The 20,523-nt window shown below is 38.2% G+C and overlaps 2 protein-coding genes across 3 annotated transcripts; one reads left to right on the top strand and one right to left on the bottom strand.

Annotated features, from left to right (window-relative positions):
• Positions 1-6,396: 6,396 nt before the first annotated feature.
• LOC104591478 (F-box family protein) lies at positions 6,397-11,018 on the top strand. The gene is made up of 4 exons (XM_010250321.2): positions 6,397-7,157; positions 9,819-9,952; positions 10,262-10,444; positions 10,722-11,018. Exons 1-4 carry the CDS (start codon positions 6,539-6,541, stop codon positions 10,884-10,886), a joined length of 1,101 nt encoding a protein of 366 aa, XP_010248623.1. The 5' UTR covers positions 6,397-6,538; the 3' UTR covers positions 10,887-11,018.
• Positions 11,019-11,677: 659 nt separating this feature from the next.
• On the bottom strand, positions 11,678-14,591 carry LOC104591479 (RNI-like superfamily protein). 2 transcript variants are annotated; one of them, XM_010250322.3, is made up of 2 exons: positions 12,537-14,591; positions 11,678-12,395 (listed from the first exon to the last, which is right to left on the bottom strand). In XM_010250322.3, the coding sequence occupies exon 1, from the start codon at positions 14,070-14,072 to the stop codon at positions 12,597-12,599; it is 1,476 nt and encodes a 491-aa protein (XP_010248624.1). In that variant the 5' UTR covers positions 14,073-14,591; the 3' UTR covers positions 11,678-12,395; positions 12,537-12,596. The 2 variants fall into 2 exon arrangements, with proteins under 2 accessions (XP_010248624.1, XP_088760619.1); XM_088904493.1 differs by having other exon boundaries at positions 11,678-11,888.
• Between the last annotated feature and the right edge of the window lie 5,932 nt (positions 14,592-20,523).

The following is a 20,523-nucleotide window of genomic DNA, read 5'->3' as shown; positions in this document are numbered from 1 at the left end:
TATCTAATCCAATCTAAACCAAAACGAATTTGAACAGATTGGACGATCCAATCATTGAATTGGATTGGTCCAAAATATTCATTAGATTGGATTGAACCTTGTCCATTTACAATGGACTCACATTGGACTAGACAGGATTGGACCAAATCTAATCCAATTGACACCCCTACCCACCGTCGACCTAACGTACCTTACCAGCCCATGTCCATTTGCATAGTGGGGGATAGATATCCTCAATCCTTTTCCACCTGCGAGTGGGCAAAGGAGGTTCTTGGTTGTCACAGTTGACTACTTTACGATGTGGGTGGAAGCCGAGCCATTGGTATCCATCACATCTTGGAACATGCAAAACTTTTTCTAGAAGAGCATCACCTGCAGATTTGAACTCCCCAAGGTATTGATTTCGAACAATGGGAAGCAATTCGAAAACATCAAGTTCCAAAACTGATGTGCAGAGATGGGAATCCAATAGAACTTCACCTCGTTGGCCCATCCCCAAGCAAATGGCCAGGCCGAAGTGACGAATAGGGCGATACTCCATGGACTCAAAGCTCGTCTCTCTCAAGCCAAGGGTTTGTGGGTGGATGAGCTGCCCAGTGTCCTTTGCTCTTATCAAACTATTATCAATATGGCAACTGGGTATACTCCTTTCAACCTAACATACGAGACAGAGGTTGTCATCCCAATCGTGATCGAGGTGCCGACCTTGCGGTCTGAGACGTACAATGAGGAGGCTAACGAGGACGAGCTACAGACTAACCTTAACCTAGTGGAAGAAGTCTATGACTTTGCCTATACTCGGATGCCTGTGCTTATACTCGGATGCCGGCATACAAGCAATGAGTAGCTCAGAATTATAACACCCGAGTTAAGAGACGTCAATTTCAAGTTAGCAACCTGGTACTCAGGAAGGTTATGGTACCTGAGCCCAGCATGGGAAAGCAAGGTCCAAACTGGAAAGGCCCCTACAAAGTTCTCAAGGTGATCGATGAGGGTACATACGAGCTAAAAACGTTGGAAGGGAGGCAAGTACCCTGTGCGTGGAATGTCAACAACCTAAGGAGATATTGTCTATGAAGAGTTCCGAAGTTTCGAATTGCGTCCGCAAAGATTGCAAATTGTACTGGGTGTGAAAACTAAGACTGCCTACCCCAGTGACCTGGTCTAGTCGATCTACGCTATGAGCACTTTAGCTCTAAGGCCCCCTACGCTGATCTCGGAATATCTCAGCAGTTTGACAACTCGGTATTTTTTTGACTTAGCCGAAATTATGAGTCTAATCGCTTTGGCACCTAGGCAACTCGTGCACATCATTATTTCAACACCTCTGATTGCGTTTCTAAAACAACCTATTTTCTAGTAATTGAAAGTACAAAGCAAGAAAGAGGGGCACGGTATATATAAAAATTTTATTCCATTAAACGGAAGAAATAAAGAGTACATTGCTACTCAATAGAAAATATAAAGGAAGCCAAACTTGGAGGCTCGACATACAACTTATATATATGGGGGTCCAAGAACAAAGGCAAAAAGTCTGATATTCTGGGGCTCGTATGCTCCCACACCTTTCATACTGGCATCAGATTCGCAGTTTGTGCCGCCGCTGACCACATCAACCTCATCCTTCTTCTCCTCCTCGGAGTTAGGCTCTTGATCAACCCGACCCATCATCTTATTGGTGAACGCCGATGACTTTATTTTGCTGAGGTCAAACTCTAGGCACACCGAAGCCACTAACATCCGACACAGTTTAAATTCCTAACAAAAGGTGCTAGACCCGAACTCCTTCCTTTCATTTACGAAGTTGGGCGAGGTTTTAAACTCTTAAACTGCTTGGACCTCGACAACATGGACGTCGTCGAGAAACTTTGACTGTTGCTCGGTGAGTTTGGCTTCTTTCTCCTGTAATTGTTGGTCCTTGAGCTCAAGCTCCTTGGTTAGCTTCTCGACCTCCCCGTCAGGTCCGTAGTGCGACCTTGCTCCACTATGAGCTCATCCTTTAGGTCGCCGATGAGATAGACAACCCATTCAATTCGGGACCTGTACTCCGCCGCTTCCTTCTCAGCATCCTAGGCCCTCACCAAACCTCCCTCAGCCTGCCCCAACAAGGTATGCACAAAAGTGTTCACCTATAAAAGAGAAAAAGGGAAATAATTCTAGAATGAAGATCGGAATGAATACAACAAGAAGGTCAGGAACATACCACCATGAGGCAATGCATAAGCTTTCCACCGAGCTCACTGGGACGTGATTTGTGAAGCCTCACGACCTCTTCAAGAAAGACAACCTCCTTGCTCTTCACCAGGGCAGTCTTGAAGTCCATGATTGTGTGCCTCTCCTCAGGATCGGTCTCGACATTCGAACCACCGGTCGCCTCAATCTTGGGTGGTGGAAGGGGCTCTTCGGATGTAGGGGAGGCCTCAGTCTCTAGCGAGGTCCTTTATGGCTGATCTCCCTCGACTAGGTCAATTATCGGCACAGTCACAACAGCACTTCACACGGTGGTCTCTGGAGAAACAACCTAAGGTCCTCTTGGTGAGCCACCTTCCTCTTCTTCCTCTTCACAACTTGGAACAACCCGAAAGTTGGCATGCCTGACATGACGAGAAATTTAAGGGTGAGACGGAGTGTAAAAAGAAAAGAAAGTAAAGAAGAAAAAGAAAATGCTCAATCTTGAGATGACGACCTACCCAAAGCACTCAGCTCAACCTAGATCAACTTCTCCTCGGACAAGTACTCACTCAACATAGACTTCTAGTCCACTAGGACCTGCATTTGCTCACTGAGAGTTTCCTCCCCGATGTCCCTCACTCCCTCTCTCCAGGTTGTCAAGAACAACCATATGCTACTTTGGAGGGAAAGCCATTCATCAGCTTACACCTAAGGCGGTAGGACAAGTAACAATTGTACATCTCAAGAGTACTGGAGGGTTTTTTTTTATGTCGAATTTGCTGTCAATGGTCTTAACATCTAGGGGGAGGCCGATGTGGTGACAAAAGGAGATAGTGCCGACGAGGGTCCTAATGGAGTTGGGATGAAGCTGACCTAAGCTAATGTTATAATAGTTCAACACCTCGGGGATAAGTGGATGAAGGGGGAACTGAAGACCCACTTTCAAGGCCTCCTCGAAGACAATGACCTCATCTTCCTTGTGCTCCTGTAGGTATTTCCCATAGGGAAGGGAATATCCGAACTGATTTAGAATCTTATATTGAGTTGCAAGCACAATGATGTTCTCGGCAAAGAGCTCGGTGGGATCAAACTGGTCTAGTGCTTTAGCCCTACAAGAAGACGAGGCCCTCTTGTGAAAACCCCGTCAGTCTTAAGTCGAGGTCCCTTCCTCGGCCTAGAAGGGCGGATCCCTCTCTTCCCCGAACTCACTATCAAACATTATGAGCAAAAACAGAACTAAGGGAGATGACTCACCTAGGATGAATAAACCGACCTCGCCGACAACACTGATCATTGCGATAACATCGAGCTTCGTGGTCTCACCAGAATTTCAAAGATAGGGACGAGAGGAATGGGCCCTTGAGGGTCCTATTTATAGACGAATGAACCAAACTATGGACGGTTGAGATTAGTTGCATCTAACATTTCACACAGATGCAATGGTTCGTATTCCGAGGCAAAATTAGTTTAGCGCATTTTTTACGTCCATGCAACCTAATGGTTGTGTGGCATCCACGCATCCCTGGTATGCTACCTTGTGCCTAGGCCAGACCAACCGAACGAACTCGATCTCGAGCCTATGGTTGTTCATAAGAAGGCCCAACCCGACCAAATCGACCAACCCAACCCGAGTCGTCCGGGTTTTCATCAGCACCAGTCAGTTTCGGGTTGTACAAATTCATAAACCGATGGTTCGGGTCAGTTTCGGTTTTCTTGTGTGAAAACCGAAACTGACCCGAACCAAACCGACTTAGTTCCTACTTAACTAAAAACTGAAATATCTAAAAATATATATTCCAATATCTATATCTAAAAAATATATATTATGAAATATGTCAGTTATATATTTCCAGAAAATATATTTTCCAATATATTTGTATGTATATTTTATATATATATATATATATATATATATATATATATATATTTCTAAAATACATATTTCAGTTTTAAATATATTTCCAGAAAACTAGGTGGCCATGGGGGGCATGGATGGACTTAGAGCCGAAATCGACCCAACCCGACTCAAACCGACTAGGTCGGTTTTGCTTAACACTGGGTCGGTTTCGGTTTCCATCTCAGGTAACCCAACCAGATCTGGTCGGTTGGAAAAACCTCAGTAAACTAAACCAACCCGACCCGTGAACAGCCCTACTCGAGCCATTGATCGGACCATAAATGAGGATGGAAATTGGATCAAATAACCTCGGGTTAAAACTATTCCCTTGTCGTACTGACCACGTTGGACTTGGAAGTAGGGGGCAATTGATGAGGTATAATATGGTCCTCCAATGATATCATGACACATGGCATTGAAGAACAGTAGAGTGACACCTCGACACAACGTAAGCAAACCACTTCGGACACTTCAGCAACCTCGGTACTACCCCGGTAGGCCGAGTTGCAAACACCTTGGCAGGACCTCAAGTCGGCGTAAGAGGTGACCTGCTTCCACCAATCTGACCTCACTCCGATTAGTGACTTCCCTGATGTGCCGAGCAACCTCCCCGTTATGCAAACTATCGCCTTCGAATTCCCCAAGATCAAAATGCCACATTGGAAAAGCTGGTTATCACCCCGCCCGCTCCGGGCATGATTGAATAAACATTACCTACTTGCACAAAGTCCATCTCTAAGCGTGAAACCACTTCCGAACCAGACGGGTCAGAGATCCTAGACGCATTTCGTGAGGCTCACGGCAGCCCACCTATATAAGGGCCTCACCTCTAACCTCATAAGGTATGCATGATTTAACACTCAAGCTCTCTAGCTCTCTCTTGCTTCCTAGCTCTCAGAAAAATCTCCAGTTCGCTGACTTAAGCATCGGAGTGCCCATACTGGATAAAGTAGCCCAAGTACTCTAATCTTCTCTTTTTCTTTGTAGCTCGACCAAATAATCTATCTAGTCCAACGTCCAAAGTATCATCCAACAGGGAGCTATCGGAGTGCACACCATCAATCTTTATCATTTATTCTAACTTCAATAAGGATGCAAATTAAGTAGGTTGCACTTGCACTAAATTCGGGTTAAGGGCCAGGCCCGAGTCTAATCCAAAAAAACTAAAAAGCCCAAAATTCAAGCTCAGCCCATATAAAATTGTCGGACTGAATCGGTCCACCAATATGTCCCACGTCTCTAATGGGTATCAATATCATCACTTCATCAGTCATCATTCTCAGTTTTCTGATCCATTTTTTGGTTAATGGTGTGTGAACTCGATGCATTCCATGTGTACGGTGGATATACAACACTTTTAGTAATAATATTCATTTTTAGGGTTGCAAGTCGAGTGGGTTGGGCTGGATTTATGGTCAACCCAGGTCTGACCCTAAAATTTGGGCTTAAGGCCCGATCTCGAGGTCAAGCCCAGTTTTCCCAATTCGAGCCCAGCCCACCTTGTAATTTGATGCATTCGAGTTGGGCTTAGGCCCGGGCCGGGTTCAGGTTGGTCAATGAATCCACTCTAAAATTATATATATAAATATATTAATGCAAATATATATACATATATAATATATATGTATATATGTAAATATGTATGCAACATTTATATATATATATATATATATATATATATATATATATATATATATATATATATATATATATATATATATTGTGACGGGCTCAGGCCGAGTTCAGGCTACCTAAGGGCTTGGCCCGAGCTCGGACCGAAAAATAAAAAACTCGACTTCTTAGTCCCGAGGACCAAAAATCCAAGTACAGCCCGTCTAAAATTCTGGGTTGGGCCGGTTCGGGCTCGGGCTGGGCCGGCCCAACTTGCACCCCTATAATCATTTGTTGTCGCACTGTTTCCTATCCACTAAGGGTGTTAATGGACCGATTTTGGGTTGGACTCAGTCCAAAACAAAATCCATTTGGACAGATTGGATGGACCAATAAGACATTGAATTTGGACGGATTGAATGGACCAATATGACATATTGGATTGGACCTGGTCCATCCATAATGAATTTATATTGGATTGAGCCAATATCTGGTCCATTGATAGAAGATAAGAACTTAGGTGTCAATGGACCAAGTTTGAGTTGAAACCAGTCTAAATTAACAGGAATTTGAACAGATTGGACAATCTGTCGACCGGTCCAAAATAATCATTGGACTTAAATTGGACTGGACCGGATCGGACCAAATCCAGTCCAATTGACACCCCTACTATCCACCGTCTGAAAACGGGACAAGTACGATTCAAACAAACCCAACTCAACTCTTTTGTGGACGTAGTTAACACTTCCCCCTTCCGTTTTCCGCGACCTACTCAACCACCGCCCTCTCGCTCGGTTGCTCCCTTTTTTTCTCTAGTCTCACCTCACTGCAAGAGAGCAGAGAGAGAGAGATAAGAAAATGAAACAGAGAGCATGGGCATTCCTCGCAGACGGTGAACAGATCACAGCTCTTTCGTTGGGAAACAACAACAACAACGACAGAAAGAGCAGGAGAAGCAACGAAAAATACAAGCCACAAGAACGACGACATCTAGAGGTTTGTGGAAGCAGATGCAACTTTACCGTCACTTCCGCACCTAGAAGAACCGAGTCGACCCGTCGCAGCCGCTTCGATACCAACGCATCGTCCTCGCAGATTGCCCACCATGATTTCTCTTTACTACCATTTGATGTATTGGCTAAGGTTGCAGCTTCCTTCACCCTCTCAAATCTCCAATCGGCTTCCTTGGTTTGCCGCTCGTGGCGGGACGCCCTTCGACCTCTCAGGGAGGCTATGTTGTTCCTCCGCTGGGGAAAGCGGTTCAAGCATGGCCACGGTGGGGTCCGCCCCAACCTCGACAAGGCTCTTGATTCCTTCTTGAAGGGTGCCGCCCGTGGCTCTACGCTTGCCATGGTCGATGCCGGTCTAATTTACTGGGAGATAGGCAAGAAGGGGGAGGGTATTGCCTTGTACAAGAAGGCTGCTGAACTCGGTGATCCTGCTGGGCAGTGTAATTTGGGGATTTCTTACTTGCAAGGTTTGCTTCTACAGATCTTTCTTTCGTGTTTTCTTTTAGTTTTGTGTGCATAGTTTTTCTCATACTCTACCTCCCTCCCACCCCACAATCCAAAAAGAAAAGGACTTTCATTATATTGATATTCTGATATCTACTGCAGTTTTACTAGGTTGCCGTGCATATGAGAATTGTCGAGAAACAAGTTAGATTGGTCTCTGTTAATGAAGTGTTTTAATTGAAAGATAATGATTGTGCTTCTTTGGCAATCAGAGAAGAGACCTTCAAATTTGATGTGATAGAATTCATTGGATCTCTTCCTATCCTCTGCTCCACACTCTCATTTCTGCCGGATTGTAGGCGTGAATTGTGGAATTCTTCAAATTCATTCTTCACCCGATGCTGAGTCCATTTCTTTTCTTTGGTTAGTTTTGTCAGAGTTATTGGATTCATAGCTACTTCTTTCTTGGCTTCTAGCGCGAATATGGTGTTGGCCTTATGGGCTCAGCTATCATCACCCTATGGACTCTGCTGTCATGTATGGGCGAGTAGAGGTGACATTAAGAATTAAGAACCAGCTTGTGGATAGAATGGCAATCCCCCCACCTCCATCATGGCAGTAGAGGTGATTTTGTTGACTGTCAGCTTGTGGCATTAAGAATAAAGAATCAGGTCATTTGGTGTATAATGCAAGAACTTAGCCAGGAATCCCATACCGTGGTGATGACAATAAATATTTACTTGGCTCAATTCAAAACTGCTTGAGGTTGGCTAATTGAATTATGTTTTTTCTATTGTACTCTATCAAGGTTCACTGTTAAGCTATGGGCCTATGAGTTATCAGATCTCATCTAACTGCTTAAACAGTTGTCCTTATTGAACTCTCCTTAGCGCTCCTTCTAGCTTCCAACACGGGGGAACTGAATCAACTGATAAATCAAATACTTCATCATATTGCCTATGTGAGAACTGAGAGATCTTTTCCTTCATCCTCAATATAGTGTAAAGATCTCAAAATTGATGAGTAAAACATGAGGCAGTGTGGTCTCTGCTAGCATTTATAGGACCATATCATGGATGTAACTTAGAAAAGGGGAGGAGATACATGGGAACAAAAATATCCCTATCCACCCCCAGCTTTGGCCCATCCATCAGCAACACTATAGAAATCTCTAGGGATCCATCTAAAAGAGCAGATTAAATTGGCAGATATATCCCTAATCCCATTGAGATAGAAGTCAAATCTCTATGGGCCATACTGCAGACTATTGGCCCAACTTATTACATTTTTAGAGTCACCTTCCACCATATGAGCTGCTGCGCTCTCTGTACAGTGAAAAAAAATTTTCCCACCTGCTTAGGGAGATGATGTAAGATTGACTATTTTCATACCAAATTGATGTAGGGTAAGCTTGCTCTAGATGGGTTTATAGGATTAGGAGTTAGCCTAAGTAGGTCCAGGGATGAAAATAGGGTAAATAGGTAGGATAGATTGGAATTGGAATAGGTTCAAATTCTGTCATACTGGGGGAGAGTAGCAATAGCTAGCTCTTATTTTATACTCCTTGAGGGATTCTGCCCCTCATTTTTCTTTCTATCTTTGTGCACCATTTATTATCATTTCAATCAAATTACCTGATCAGTTTACAATTCTGCTTAGGGAGATGATGTAAGATTGACTATTTTCATACCAAATTGATGTAGGGTAAGCTTGCTCTAGATGGGTTTATAGGATTAGGAGTTAGCCTAAGTAGGTCCGGGGATGAAAATAGGGTAAATAGGTAGGATAGATTGGAATTGGAATAGGTTCAAATTCTGTCATACTGGGGGTGAGTAGCAATGGCTAGCTCTTATTTTATACTCCTTTCGAGGGCTTTTACCCCTCATTTTTCTTTCTATCTTTGTGCACCATTTATTATCATTTCAATCAAATTACCTGATCAGTTTACAATTAAAAAAATTGAGATCAGTTTGTGAATAGCCTCTGAGGTATGCATCTCCAACTTCCTTTTGTTTTCTTGTCACTCTATTCTCCCCTTTCTGGGCCCTGTGTTGCTTCACTATAAAACTTGTTCTTTCTCTCCTAATCTTGCTTGTTCTTATTTTATTTGCTTGAATTTTAGTTCTATGCACAAACTTATTCAAGATTATACCTTGGTGTTATTCTTGTATTCACCATACTTCACCACAAATCTAAATTCAGCAGATGCCATACCCATATCTGTGTCTAGAGGCATCAGTTATATGCCAAAAAATGCCGAGGCAACTTCAATAAAGTGCTCCAACCTCCCCCTTCCCCAATAATACACATGTGGAAAGGAGTAGCAAAGCCATAAAAAAATAAAGCCGTTATTTTGAAAGGAAAAGAAAATGGTGTGTGTATGTATGGGAGAGGGGGACCTAATCGTGAGACCAAGTAAGACTTTTTCTATCCTTACCATGTTTTCTTCTGCCCAATCCAAATATGGCATTAAACTGCTTTTCTTTTCCTGCTCAGTGAACTGTTAATAAATTGAATGTGATATGAACATTCTTAATCATACTGCAGTCAATCTAATGATATTGGAGTTGTTTGTCATGAGATGCACAATAGCACATAGGGAGTTGTTTGTAATTTGCTATAAATTCATAGGCTTCATTCAACATTCTCACTTCATGTGTTCATAACCTTTGTCATGTTTGCAGCTGAACCTTCTAACCCAAAGGAAGCTATGAAATGGTTATACCAAGCTTCCGTTGCTGGCCATGTCCGTGCTCAATACCAGCTTGCACTCTGTTTGCATCAAGGTCGTGGAGTGGAGTCTAATCTAGCTGAAGCTGTATGCACCTTTGCCCCTCTCAGTTCATCTATTGTTTTCTGAATCAATAGAATATCCATGAAAGCTGTTGAATTCTTTAGCCCAGTAGTCCCCTAAAACATTGATAAATTATTTGTATCTGCAATTTTAGTGATTTTACTTCCTACATTTTCTGAAAGAGATCCCTTTCTCAATGCTTCTGGTTTCAATTGTTGGTACTTCAAATTCCAAGATATAATTTAAAGATACAATTTAATCATACTTGTTTCTTTACCACTATGCATCCCGACCAAGAATGTTTTTACTGATAGAAGTTTCTTATTTGTTCAGGCTAAATGGTATCTTAGAGCTGCAGAAGGTGGGTATGTGCGTGCTATGTACAACACTTCATTGTGCTACTCATTTGGTGAAGGTTTGGTGCACAATCATCAACAAGCAAGGAAATGGATGAAGCGGGCTGCTGATCGTGGCCATAGTAAAGCTCAGTTCGAGCATGGCCTTAGTCTCTTCTCTGTATGTAATGCAAATACCACCTTTCCTTTTCTTGAGAGGAATTTAACCAGATTTCATTAAAGAAATAAGGGGTACATGAGAAGATGTACAAAACAGGGGAAGAACCCCAAAAGATTACAGAGGAGGAAGCTCGTAACTATACAAATGATCCAAAAACACACCACGTTTGGCTAAGCCATCTGCTATATGAAACAACTAGTTATAGACATTAAACCATTAATTTCTCTTTTCTTTCTCTGTTTATGTGCACTGATACAATCTTTTCCTAATTGGGCAGGAAGGGGAAATGATGAAAGCAGTAGTCTACCTCGAGCTTGCTACACGAGCAGGTGAAACTGCTGCAGCTCATGTTAAGAATGTAATCCTCCAACAGCTTTCTGCAACTTCACGTGACCGTGCCATGCACCTAGCTGACAATTGGCGGGCTCTTCCTTCTCGTTGAGATGTGTATTTCAACAGTTTGTATACATCACATTTACATTTTTTACCGGGCTCTTCCTTCTTGCTGAGCTATGTATTTAAACAGTTTGTGTACATTATATTTTTACTTGCATTTTTTTGTACCCATGCATAACTTAACTTCCCTTCTGATGTTACACTAATTGCCTAGCCAAGTTTGTCCTTCCCCTGCTGGTATAGAACCGTTCTAAAACTACTTCAAACCAAGCATTTCCAACAAGTGAATTTCATCCTTGCCCTGGACACCAAAGAAGAAGTTGACACAGGGGTTAAGAGTTGTCGGTGCTGAGTTATCAACTTGTCATGTTTCAGCAGATGCGCCGGTAACAAACAGTACAAGCAACCAGAACAACCCAACAAGATAAGGATATTCTGGTCAGGATAGATGGTCGCACGTGGCAGCTAGGTTTTATTCTTATACAGAATACAGATTACTTGCCTATTTTTCTGGAAGAGAATAGAGTCCATACTAATTTTATTTTTCCTATGCTCCTTTTTTTCTGGATAGATAGATAATTTCTTACTCGGTAAATCACGGCCACAGGTATTTGGCTAGTTGCTGCAGCAGCTAATAATATAATAATTTGATGAACTTGATACAGATGCCTGAGCCAGCCAGCCAGCTACCAATATAATCCAAGTTTCAATGCATTCCGCGTTTTAATTTCTCAGAAAAGTTTATGATGGCTCGTAAGCCTCGTATGCTAATATTTCTCATGTCTGTTTGTGTTGGCTAGAACAGCGTCATGACCGACCGGGCTCATAGACCAATTGAGCAGCTGGACAATATACTCCTTAATCAATATCATCACCCAATCAAAACCATGGGGACTGGTAATTTCTTGTCATGTCTGAAGGTTGAAGCTACCTTTACATTTATGACTTCTTGTTCTCTACAGAAAATACAGGGAAGAGAATTCGTGTTCCATTCTTGCTATCTCCTACCAAAATCAAGTGGTCGGCATCCCTGCCCTTTCTATTCAACCTGAAAACCATAAGCATCCGCACCTGTCACTGTGGTCAAATAAAAACCAAGATACACAACAGAGACAGGTGTAACAAAGACCTTTGTGGCTAGAAGCTTCTCCACCCTGATTGTTTTAAAAAAAAAAATCAGGTAGGTACAGATTCTTGATCAATGATTTGAGTTCAGATCAACTCATCGAGTTCTAATACTGAGATTTTAACATCTCAATCTTCTAAAATGTTACTGTAGTTTAAATAAAAGAAAACTAGTAAAGCATATTGGGTTTTAGAATTCGGAAGAACTACAGACCAATGAATGTCCTCAAACAATATATATTTGCTCGATTACCAAAGTTTTGCCAGATGAAGCATCCATCGAATCCTTGTAAAAATAGGCCAAACGTGGCACTGAATTTTCAGGTGTACTAAGAGTACTTGTAGTTGTTGCAGAGTTCTTTGACCAAGTGTATCCCCCCCGCCCCCCTTTTTTCTCTTACTCCAGTAAGTAGAAGAAGCCAGTCTGAGACTATGATTTGAATATCACGAACATATGAAAGATTATTAACAGAGGAAGGAGAAGGAGAGCATTCCTCGCTCTATTTCACAACATCGAAGGTTAAAACAAAAGCAATTTATAATTGATATATATGTATATATATGCATGTACCTGTTTCATTTAAAACCTAACGTAAAATTGATTGGTTGTCTTCCTTCATTGGTTCATCAATCAACCAACAAATTCGATGAATTTCTGGGATGCCCACATCTTAGCACCACCAGATAGCTTGCTTTCTTCAACCTCAAGCCGCCTCAATCTTGGGTGGTTGAGAACAAAGAACTCAACTTCCTTGGCCCCAATCCAACAACAGTGTAAAATGTCCAGACTCTCCAAAAGCTTGCAGTTTTTGAAGATGGAAACCAGTGCAACATCCGTGAGATTCTTGCATCCTCTCAGCTTAATATCTACCAAATTTTTGCAGGAAACGAGCATGGAAACAAATTCCTTATCGAGCAACATCTCGTTATGAGACAAATCTAACTTCCTGAGCACTCTTAGGCTCTGGCCCAAGGTGACTAGCAATCCAGGTTCTCTTTCAACCACGTCACAGTTAATAAGCGCCAATTCCTCAAGTCCGGCGCTCATGGCCGTCCCAAGGGTCTTGAGTCCTTCACCTGTGACAAGGCAGCAACTTTGGAGCCGAAGGCTGACAAGACCGAGAAAGTTCTCCGCAACAGCGGAGAGGTGGTCGTTATCGAGGTCGAGAGGTAAACGCAGGTCAAGCTTCTGCAGGGTGGAGCTGCAACGCCTTATAAACTGGCGGAGACCGTCCCTGCTACCTCCATCGTATATAAGGAGAGAATTGAGAGAGCTTCCGTGTTCAGCTAATCGTAACAAGACCCCATCCGCAATCGTCCTACATGTCCTGAGTTCCAACTCTTGGAGACCTTGCAAGCACCTAACGAAGGAAGAAAAAGAGGCGCCGTCGACCGTACCTTCACAGCTCCGCAATTGCAGTCTCCGGAGCTTTGTGCATCTTCTCCATAGCCAACCCATCCGGCGATCGCCTGCACCGATTCCCGTCAGGCAGAGACTTTCCAAAGGCAATTCAGACGCTGGCAGAGAGGTATGGGTTCCATCGTCATCGTCGTCGGAATCGAATTCCAGAGTAGGAAAGTGAATGGAATTTGCGGTATGGGATTCAACGACGAAGAGCTCCTTGAGAGAAGGAAAGGAGGTGAGCCAACGGAATGAGAAAGGGCGAAAAGAGGAGATACTAAGAGAGACGAGGTGTTTACAGGAGGAAGATAGAGAAACGAGAGAAGAGGGTGAGACGGGTCCGGCTAAGAATCGAAGACGGCGGAGATAAGAACAATTGGAAGCCACAGAAAGAAGGCGGTGATCCCAGAATAAGGAGGGCCCATGAACGGCTTCCGTTTCAGCACTAGAATCCGATGAAAAAAGGGGAGTACTGGAGTTATCTATGATGACGGTAAGGGAAGAGAGACGGGGGTAACGAGAGAGCAAAGAAGAGAAGGAAGAGATTGAGTAAGGATGGGTAGGCAGACGAACGGAAAGGGAAGACTTAGAGGTCCGATGGAGGAAGAGCCAGCGCTTGCAGACAAGCGGAACGGTGTAGGACATCGACGGTGGGAGGCGCTGAAATATTTCTTGAACAAGTTCATCGCATAGTAAACTATCCATCTCTCTTACTCTTCCCAATCGTCTTCCTTTTCTTCTTTCTAGAAAGTAACAAAGAGGACGTCGTCCTTTTATTGAAGAATTGGTGGAGATGGATAGAGACCAAATACTAGGGAGTGGGGAATAGAATCGAATTCGATTGTAAAGGTAGGCAGCAGAGAGAAAATCGAAGAGCTAGCTAGCTTTTGGACTTTCGATTCTAGTTGGGGAGAAGCAGGCTGAAGAAGAAGAAGAACAACAATAGCAAAACAGTCGTGAGGATAAAGGAGAAGAAAGGAGGATGCGAATGCGACGTAGACTAGAGAGTTGCGTCGAGGCATAGCGAAGTTGAAGAGAAGAGTTTAAAAAGTTGAGAGTTTCGACCACGTGGCAGATGCAATTGTGATACATGTTTGTTCTCTGGAGGGAGGAGGTAGGGATAAGATATAGGAAATTGAATTAGGAATATTGGGTTAAACTCCAAATGTAAAATTTAGTAAAATAAAAAGAGGGGAGAGCATGGAAATTATGGTAATTGACAACTAAATAAAAATCAAATTAATTAGTAAATTTTGCCATTTACAAATTAAAGAGTTGGAATGGATGGATGGGCCAGAAAAGAAAAGCAGTTTCCTTGATTCCTTGGTATGGTTGAATTGATCAGACTTGATAGAAGATTGAGTTGTTACTAGCTTGGTTGGTTTGGTAATTGGTTCCTTTCCATCGTGTATTATTTAGTTGTATAGACCAGTCTTGTATATTTTGAGAATACTCACGTTGTGTTAGCTTTTTTTATTGTTATTTTGTAGGTTTTTTATTTATTCATTAATTTTTCAAAAATATTTTAAATTTTAATCTTAAGGCTTAGTATGGAAAGAGTATCAATACAAATAGAGAGGGTATGAAACCTTATGGTCGGGCTAAAAATTAGCACTGTTACAAGGGTATGAAACCTTATGTATGCAACGCAGAGTAAGGAATTCTTTTTATGGGTGCTCAGGAATTAGGATAAATATGGACGGTATGGAGGACCAACCATCCATAAATATAAGTAGAGATTCTAAGCCGCAAGGGGATCATGGATCTAAGCTTGTCAATGATACTTGAAAATCTGTCCTTCAATCCAATTATCTTGGATTCAGTGATATCTTTATATAATCTGGTTGGGTTTAGATTCTACTCTACCCAATCTGATACAATCATAATCCAATTATATTATAATATTTATTGATTTTGATATATAAATTTTACATAATTATATTTAAAATTATAAAAAATATATTTATATATTATATTATATATGAATTTATATGTTATAATTATATATATATATATAAAAGTTGAAAAGTAATTAATTTTTTTTTGTAATTTTTTAAAATCAAAGCAGAATCCGATTAGATCCAAATTCATTAGGATTCCAATTCCAATCCAAAGTGAAATCTTCAAATCCAATCGGGTTTTGGATTAGCTTCAAATACAACTATACAAGTTTACAATAACTGAGATCGGATTTGGATTTTGCTGGATCCAATCCGATTACAACCCTACATGGCTGGCATATATTTTGGGGGGGGGGGGAGAGGGACTAAGTGAAGGAGGCGTTAATCACTTTATCGGTTTATTTACTAAAAACTAATATTTTTCATATATTTTTTACAAAAAAAGGTATTTTCATAATAATATCTCCCTCTCTCTCTCTCTCTCTCTCTCTATATATATATATATATAAGGAAGTGAAGAAATTCTCTTGTTATTTTTTAAACAACCAAGAAATTCTCCTAAATTACCTCCCCCACTATCCCCTACTTTCTCCAAAATTATCTCTAATTCCTATTTATCTTCTAAGTTATCTCTAATTCTTATTTATCTTCAAAATTATCTTTAATTTAGTAGAGAGTTTCTCTCCTAAATTATCTCTAATTCCTATTTATCCCCTCCCCTACTTTTTTTATCTATATCTATTTTAAGAAAGTTTGGATTAAAAAATTTAAGAAATATTTAAATATCCTAACAAAATTATATAATAACTTTAAAATATTTATTAAAAACACAGAAAAATAATTTTATATTTTTACAAAATATATCACGAAATTATGTATTAACAATTTAAATTATTTTTTTTCGGATTATCAATTTAAATGTTTTTCAAATATTTAATAATATGTAATAGCTTTAAATAAATAAAATTAAAATGACAAAAATTTTAAATATTTTATATATTATTTAAATAACTAAATGTTTATCATAACTAGATTTTAAATAGTTAAAATAACGAAATAATGTAATAAATTTAAAAAAGTTCTTTGAAGTAGAAAAATAATTATAACATAATATTGAAATTAATAATAATTTAATATATTACAAAATTAATAATGAAATTATGTAATAATAGTATAAATTGTGACTTTGTAGATAACTAAATTCAATAAATAATTAGTATTTTAAAATTTAAATATTTTACATATTATTTAAGTATTTAAATAAATAAGTATTTCAATTAACAAAATATTTAACATAACTAGATTTTAAATAGTTAAAATAAAGAAATCATGTAATAAATTTAAAAAAAAAATCTGAAAAGTAAAAAAATAATTATAACATAATATTGAAAATAATAATAATCTAATATTTTTACATAATATTGTAAATAACTAATTTTACTTATATCATGTAATAATTTGAGAAAATAACTTCCAAAAAATTAATATTTATTAATAATAATTTTAAACTCTTAGTTTGTATTTATTATATAATTATATATACTAAAATTAATATTTATTGTTTTTTGTGATAAATGTATTTGCAATGATTATGTATAAATTTATTTCGTTTTGTTATTTAACAAAAAACTTTCAATAACTATTGGAGATTAAACTACTATTATTGAAAATTTTAAATTTAATTTATATATATTGTATTTTTGTTATAACTTATTGATTAATATTTATTAGATATTAAACTATTTTGATATTATACTATTTATTAACTAAGTTAATATATTTTTAGTACTTATTGTATTTTTTCATTATCAATATATTTTCAATAATTGTGTATTTTCGCTATAAATTTTCAATAATTATTGGTGATTAAACTATTGTTATTTGTTAGAGACGTGACTATTAATTTAGTTAAAATTATGAGTGTTCATGAGTTGGTTCAGTTTGGTCGTAGGCTATTTGGCCAACCAAATTGACCTGGTCAGGTTGGGGAGTTGGTCAACTGAAACCGAATGACCTTTTGTGAAAACCGACCCACTCAAGTTGTATCGGTTTGGGTCAATTTTTTGGATTGGTCAATTGGTTCAAAAGATTTAAACTTAAAAATTAAATTAAATTTTAAAAATTATAGTGCAATTATTAAAAATAAAGTTAAAAATTAGATTTATGATATAAAACATTTAAAAATTATATATATATATATATATATCCATGGTTAGGTCATTCAATTTTGGTTGGTTTACAAATGGTCAAAGTGAAACTGATCCAACTTGGTCGAATTGAAAATTTTTTTAACAAAAGCCAGTCTAAAGTACTAGAATTTAGACTCGGAAATATGAGAAATTTCCCACTTTTCTATATTAAAAATTATATTTAATATATATATATATATATGATTAAGTCGTTCAATTTTGGTCGATTTACAAATGGCCAAAGTAAAACTTATCCAACTTGGTTGAATTGAGAAATTTTTTAACCAAAGTCAGTCTAAAGTACTAGAATTTAGACTAAGAAATATGAGAAATTTCTCACTTTTCCATATTAAAAATTATATTTAAAATATATATTATATTTTAAATATAATTTTTAATATAGAAAAGTGGGAAATTTCTCATATTTCCGAGTCTAAATTCAATTTTGGTCGGTTTATAAATGGCCAAAGTGAAACTAATCCAACTTGGTCGAATTGGGAAATTTTTGAACCAAAACCGACCTAAAGTACTAGAATTTGGACTAAGAAAATATGGGAAATTTCCCACTTTTCCATATTAAAAAATTATTATTATTATTATTATTATTATTATTATTATTATTATTATTATTATTATTATTATTATTATTATTATTATTATTATTATTATTATTATTATTATTATTATATCCATGGTTAGGTCGTTCAATTTTGGTCGGTTTACAAATGGCCAAAGTGAAACTGATCCAACTTGGTCGAATTAGAATTTTTTAACCAAAGCCAACCTAAAGTACTAGAAAACCGACCAACTCGAGAAAACCGACCAACTCGGGTCGAGTTGATCGGGTTGGTTGGTTTCATCAGTTTGATGAATAAACATAATTAAAATTAATTATTCCTAATTTTGTATTATAAAATATTTATTAAAGTAGTATATAAAATATGAATAATTATTAATTATTTAAAAAGTTGAAAATATAAAACAGTTGTATACTCTTATGTGTTTCTATTAGAGTCATTTACTAGAACACAACTTATAGTTTTACATATTTACTTAAACCTATCATATAGTTTTCATTTTACTAAAATATCTCATATATTTTACAACTTATTTACTTAATCAACCTTTCATTAAGGAGTGTTTATTTTTCCATTAGACCCATGGTTTTTTATTCCAAAAATACCCTTAACATTTTTTTGTATAGAAAACAAAAATGACCAAATATAACCAATAGAGTGGTTGCCTGTGTCTTATTAAGGGCAAAAATGGTATTTTTATTTTTATTTTCTTTTGATTAAATTTATTTAAATGAACATTATGGCCAACACTGTCATTTTCCACTATCATCTAATGGAAGATTGATTAAATCCATTAAAAATTATAAGTGGTGTTTTAGTAAAATGCTAGTTGTAGGGTAGATTTTAGTAAATCCATGAAATTATAAGGGATATTTTAGTAAATGATCATCTCTATTATTTAACTTTCACTTAGTAAATCCCGTGCATCACATGGGTCCAAGCTAGTTATAAAAATAAAATTACAATACAAAAATAGGAAATAAGTTAGACATGGGAATAAGACAAATATCTTAAAGCAAATCTGAATCTACTCCTTAGAGAGAGCTCCTCACACTTAAGGGTATCAATGGACTGAGTTTGGGTTAGATCCCATAAATAAACTTGAACGGATTGGACAGACTAAAAGACATATTGAATTAGGTCAATCTAAACTTAAAGAGTCCAAAGCATTTATTAGATTGGATCCTATCCATCTGTAATAGATTTATATTGGATTAGGTCAATTCTAACCAACATATGATCCATTGGCAGAAGATATGGGTGTCAATGGACGAAGTTAGAATTGAATCCAATCTAAATTAAAACCAATTTGACAGATTAGATGTTCTAGACAATGAATTGGACCAGTACACAATGATCCAAAGTATTTGTAAGATGGGATTCGACCTAGACTATCTGTAGAGGACTCGTTGAATCAAATCGGGTTAGCCAATATGATCAGCTCTGCTCACAACATACTGCAGCTATGCATTGGTACATCTTTTCATCAATAACAACATTTAGCCACACATTGAGAATATTTTTTTATTCTCAATGTGTTACATATGACATGAATATGCGGATGAATACCAGGTAGATACGTGTTACATATTCAAAATCAATCCCTAGTTTGTGGGGTCATTCACAAAGATTTGAAAGATGAAAAGTGACATGCGACATGCCACGTGTTAGGTACTGTACCCTTAGAAATGAAGGTAAAGAGAGATGAGAAATGAGAGAGGTATGTTAGGCTATGTTTGGTTTAAAGGAAAATGTAGGGAAAGGAAGGAAAAGGTAAGAAAATTATATTTTATATAGTTTTTTCTATCTTTTTCTTCCTTTCCTTACTTTTTCCTTCAAATCAAACATGAAGATTTGTATGCATGTACTCGTACCAAAAAAAAGTACGAAGATTTGTACATGTGGATTGAAATGCAACATCCTGTCGCCATCAAATTTGGATGGAAGCAGGCATGAGCAATAGCGTCGTGTTAGAGGCGTCATCAAATCCTGTTGCCATCGTGTTTTTTTCTGTCAATGTGAGAGAGTAATTAACGGAAAAGTATGGATAGGCCCAATGCAGATTTCTGAATTATATTGTAGATTTATAAACATTCAAAATGCCAAAAACTCCTATTCTATACATCAATGTCGCCCATAAATTAACATCAATTCATATCTCACACCTACCCCAACTGTACTTTAAACCTAAAAATTCTGATCTTGGGCTGAACCGTCAATCTCTCTAACTACAACTGAATGAACAGAGTAACTAACTGTAGCAGTACGAGTTTCATTTCTCCTGCACACGCACACCACATCAAAACTTCATACTTGTATCCACATTCGACAAGCATATTTCAGAGTTCAGACAAAGCATGTTTCGGGATTCTGGCCGCTGCTTTCTAATCCTCTCCATCCATCTTTAGTCTTCAGCAATTAATTAACAAAAACTCTGCATACACACTAGTACACACTAAGATGCGACTGAATGCCATGTGACTAGAGT

Source organism: Nelumbo nucifera, chromosome 4 (assembly GCF_055504915.1).
Source record: "Nelumbo nucifera cultivar China Antique chromosome 4, China Antique-T2T, whole genome shotgun sequence".
In the NCBI taxonomy this organism is placed as follows: domain Eukaryota; kingdom Viridiplantae; phylum Streptophyta; class Magnoliopsida; order Proteales; family Nelumbonaceae; genus Nelumbo; species Nelumbo nucifera.
The sequence above is the reverse complement of the archived record's forward strand: the minus strand, read 5'-3'. Positions and strand labels throughout refer to the sequence as shown.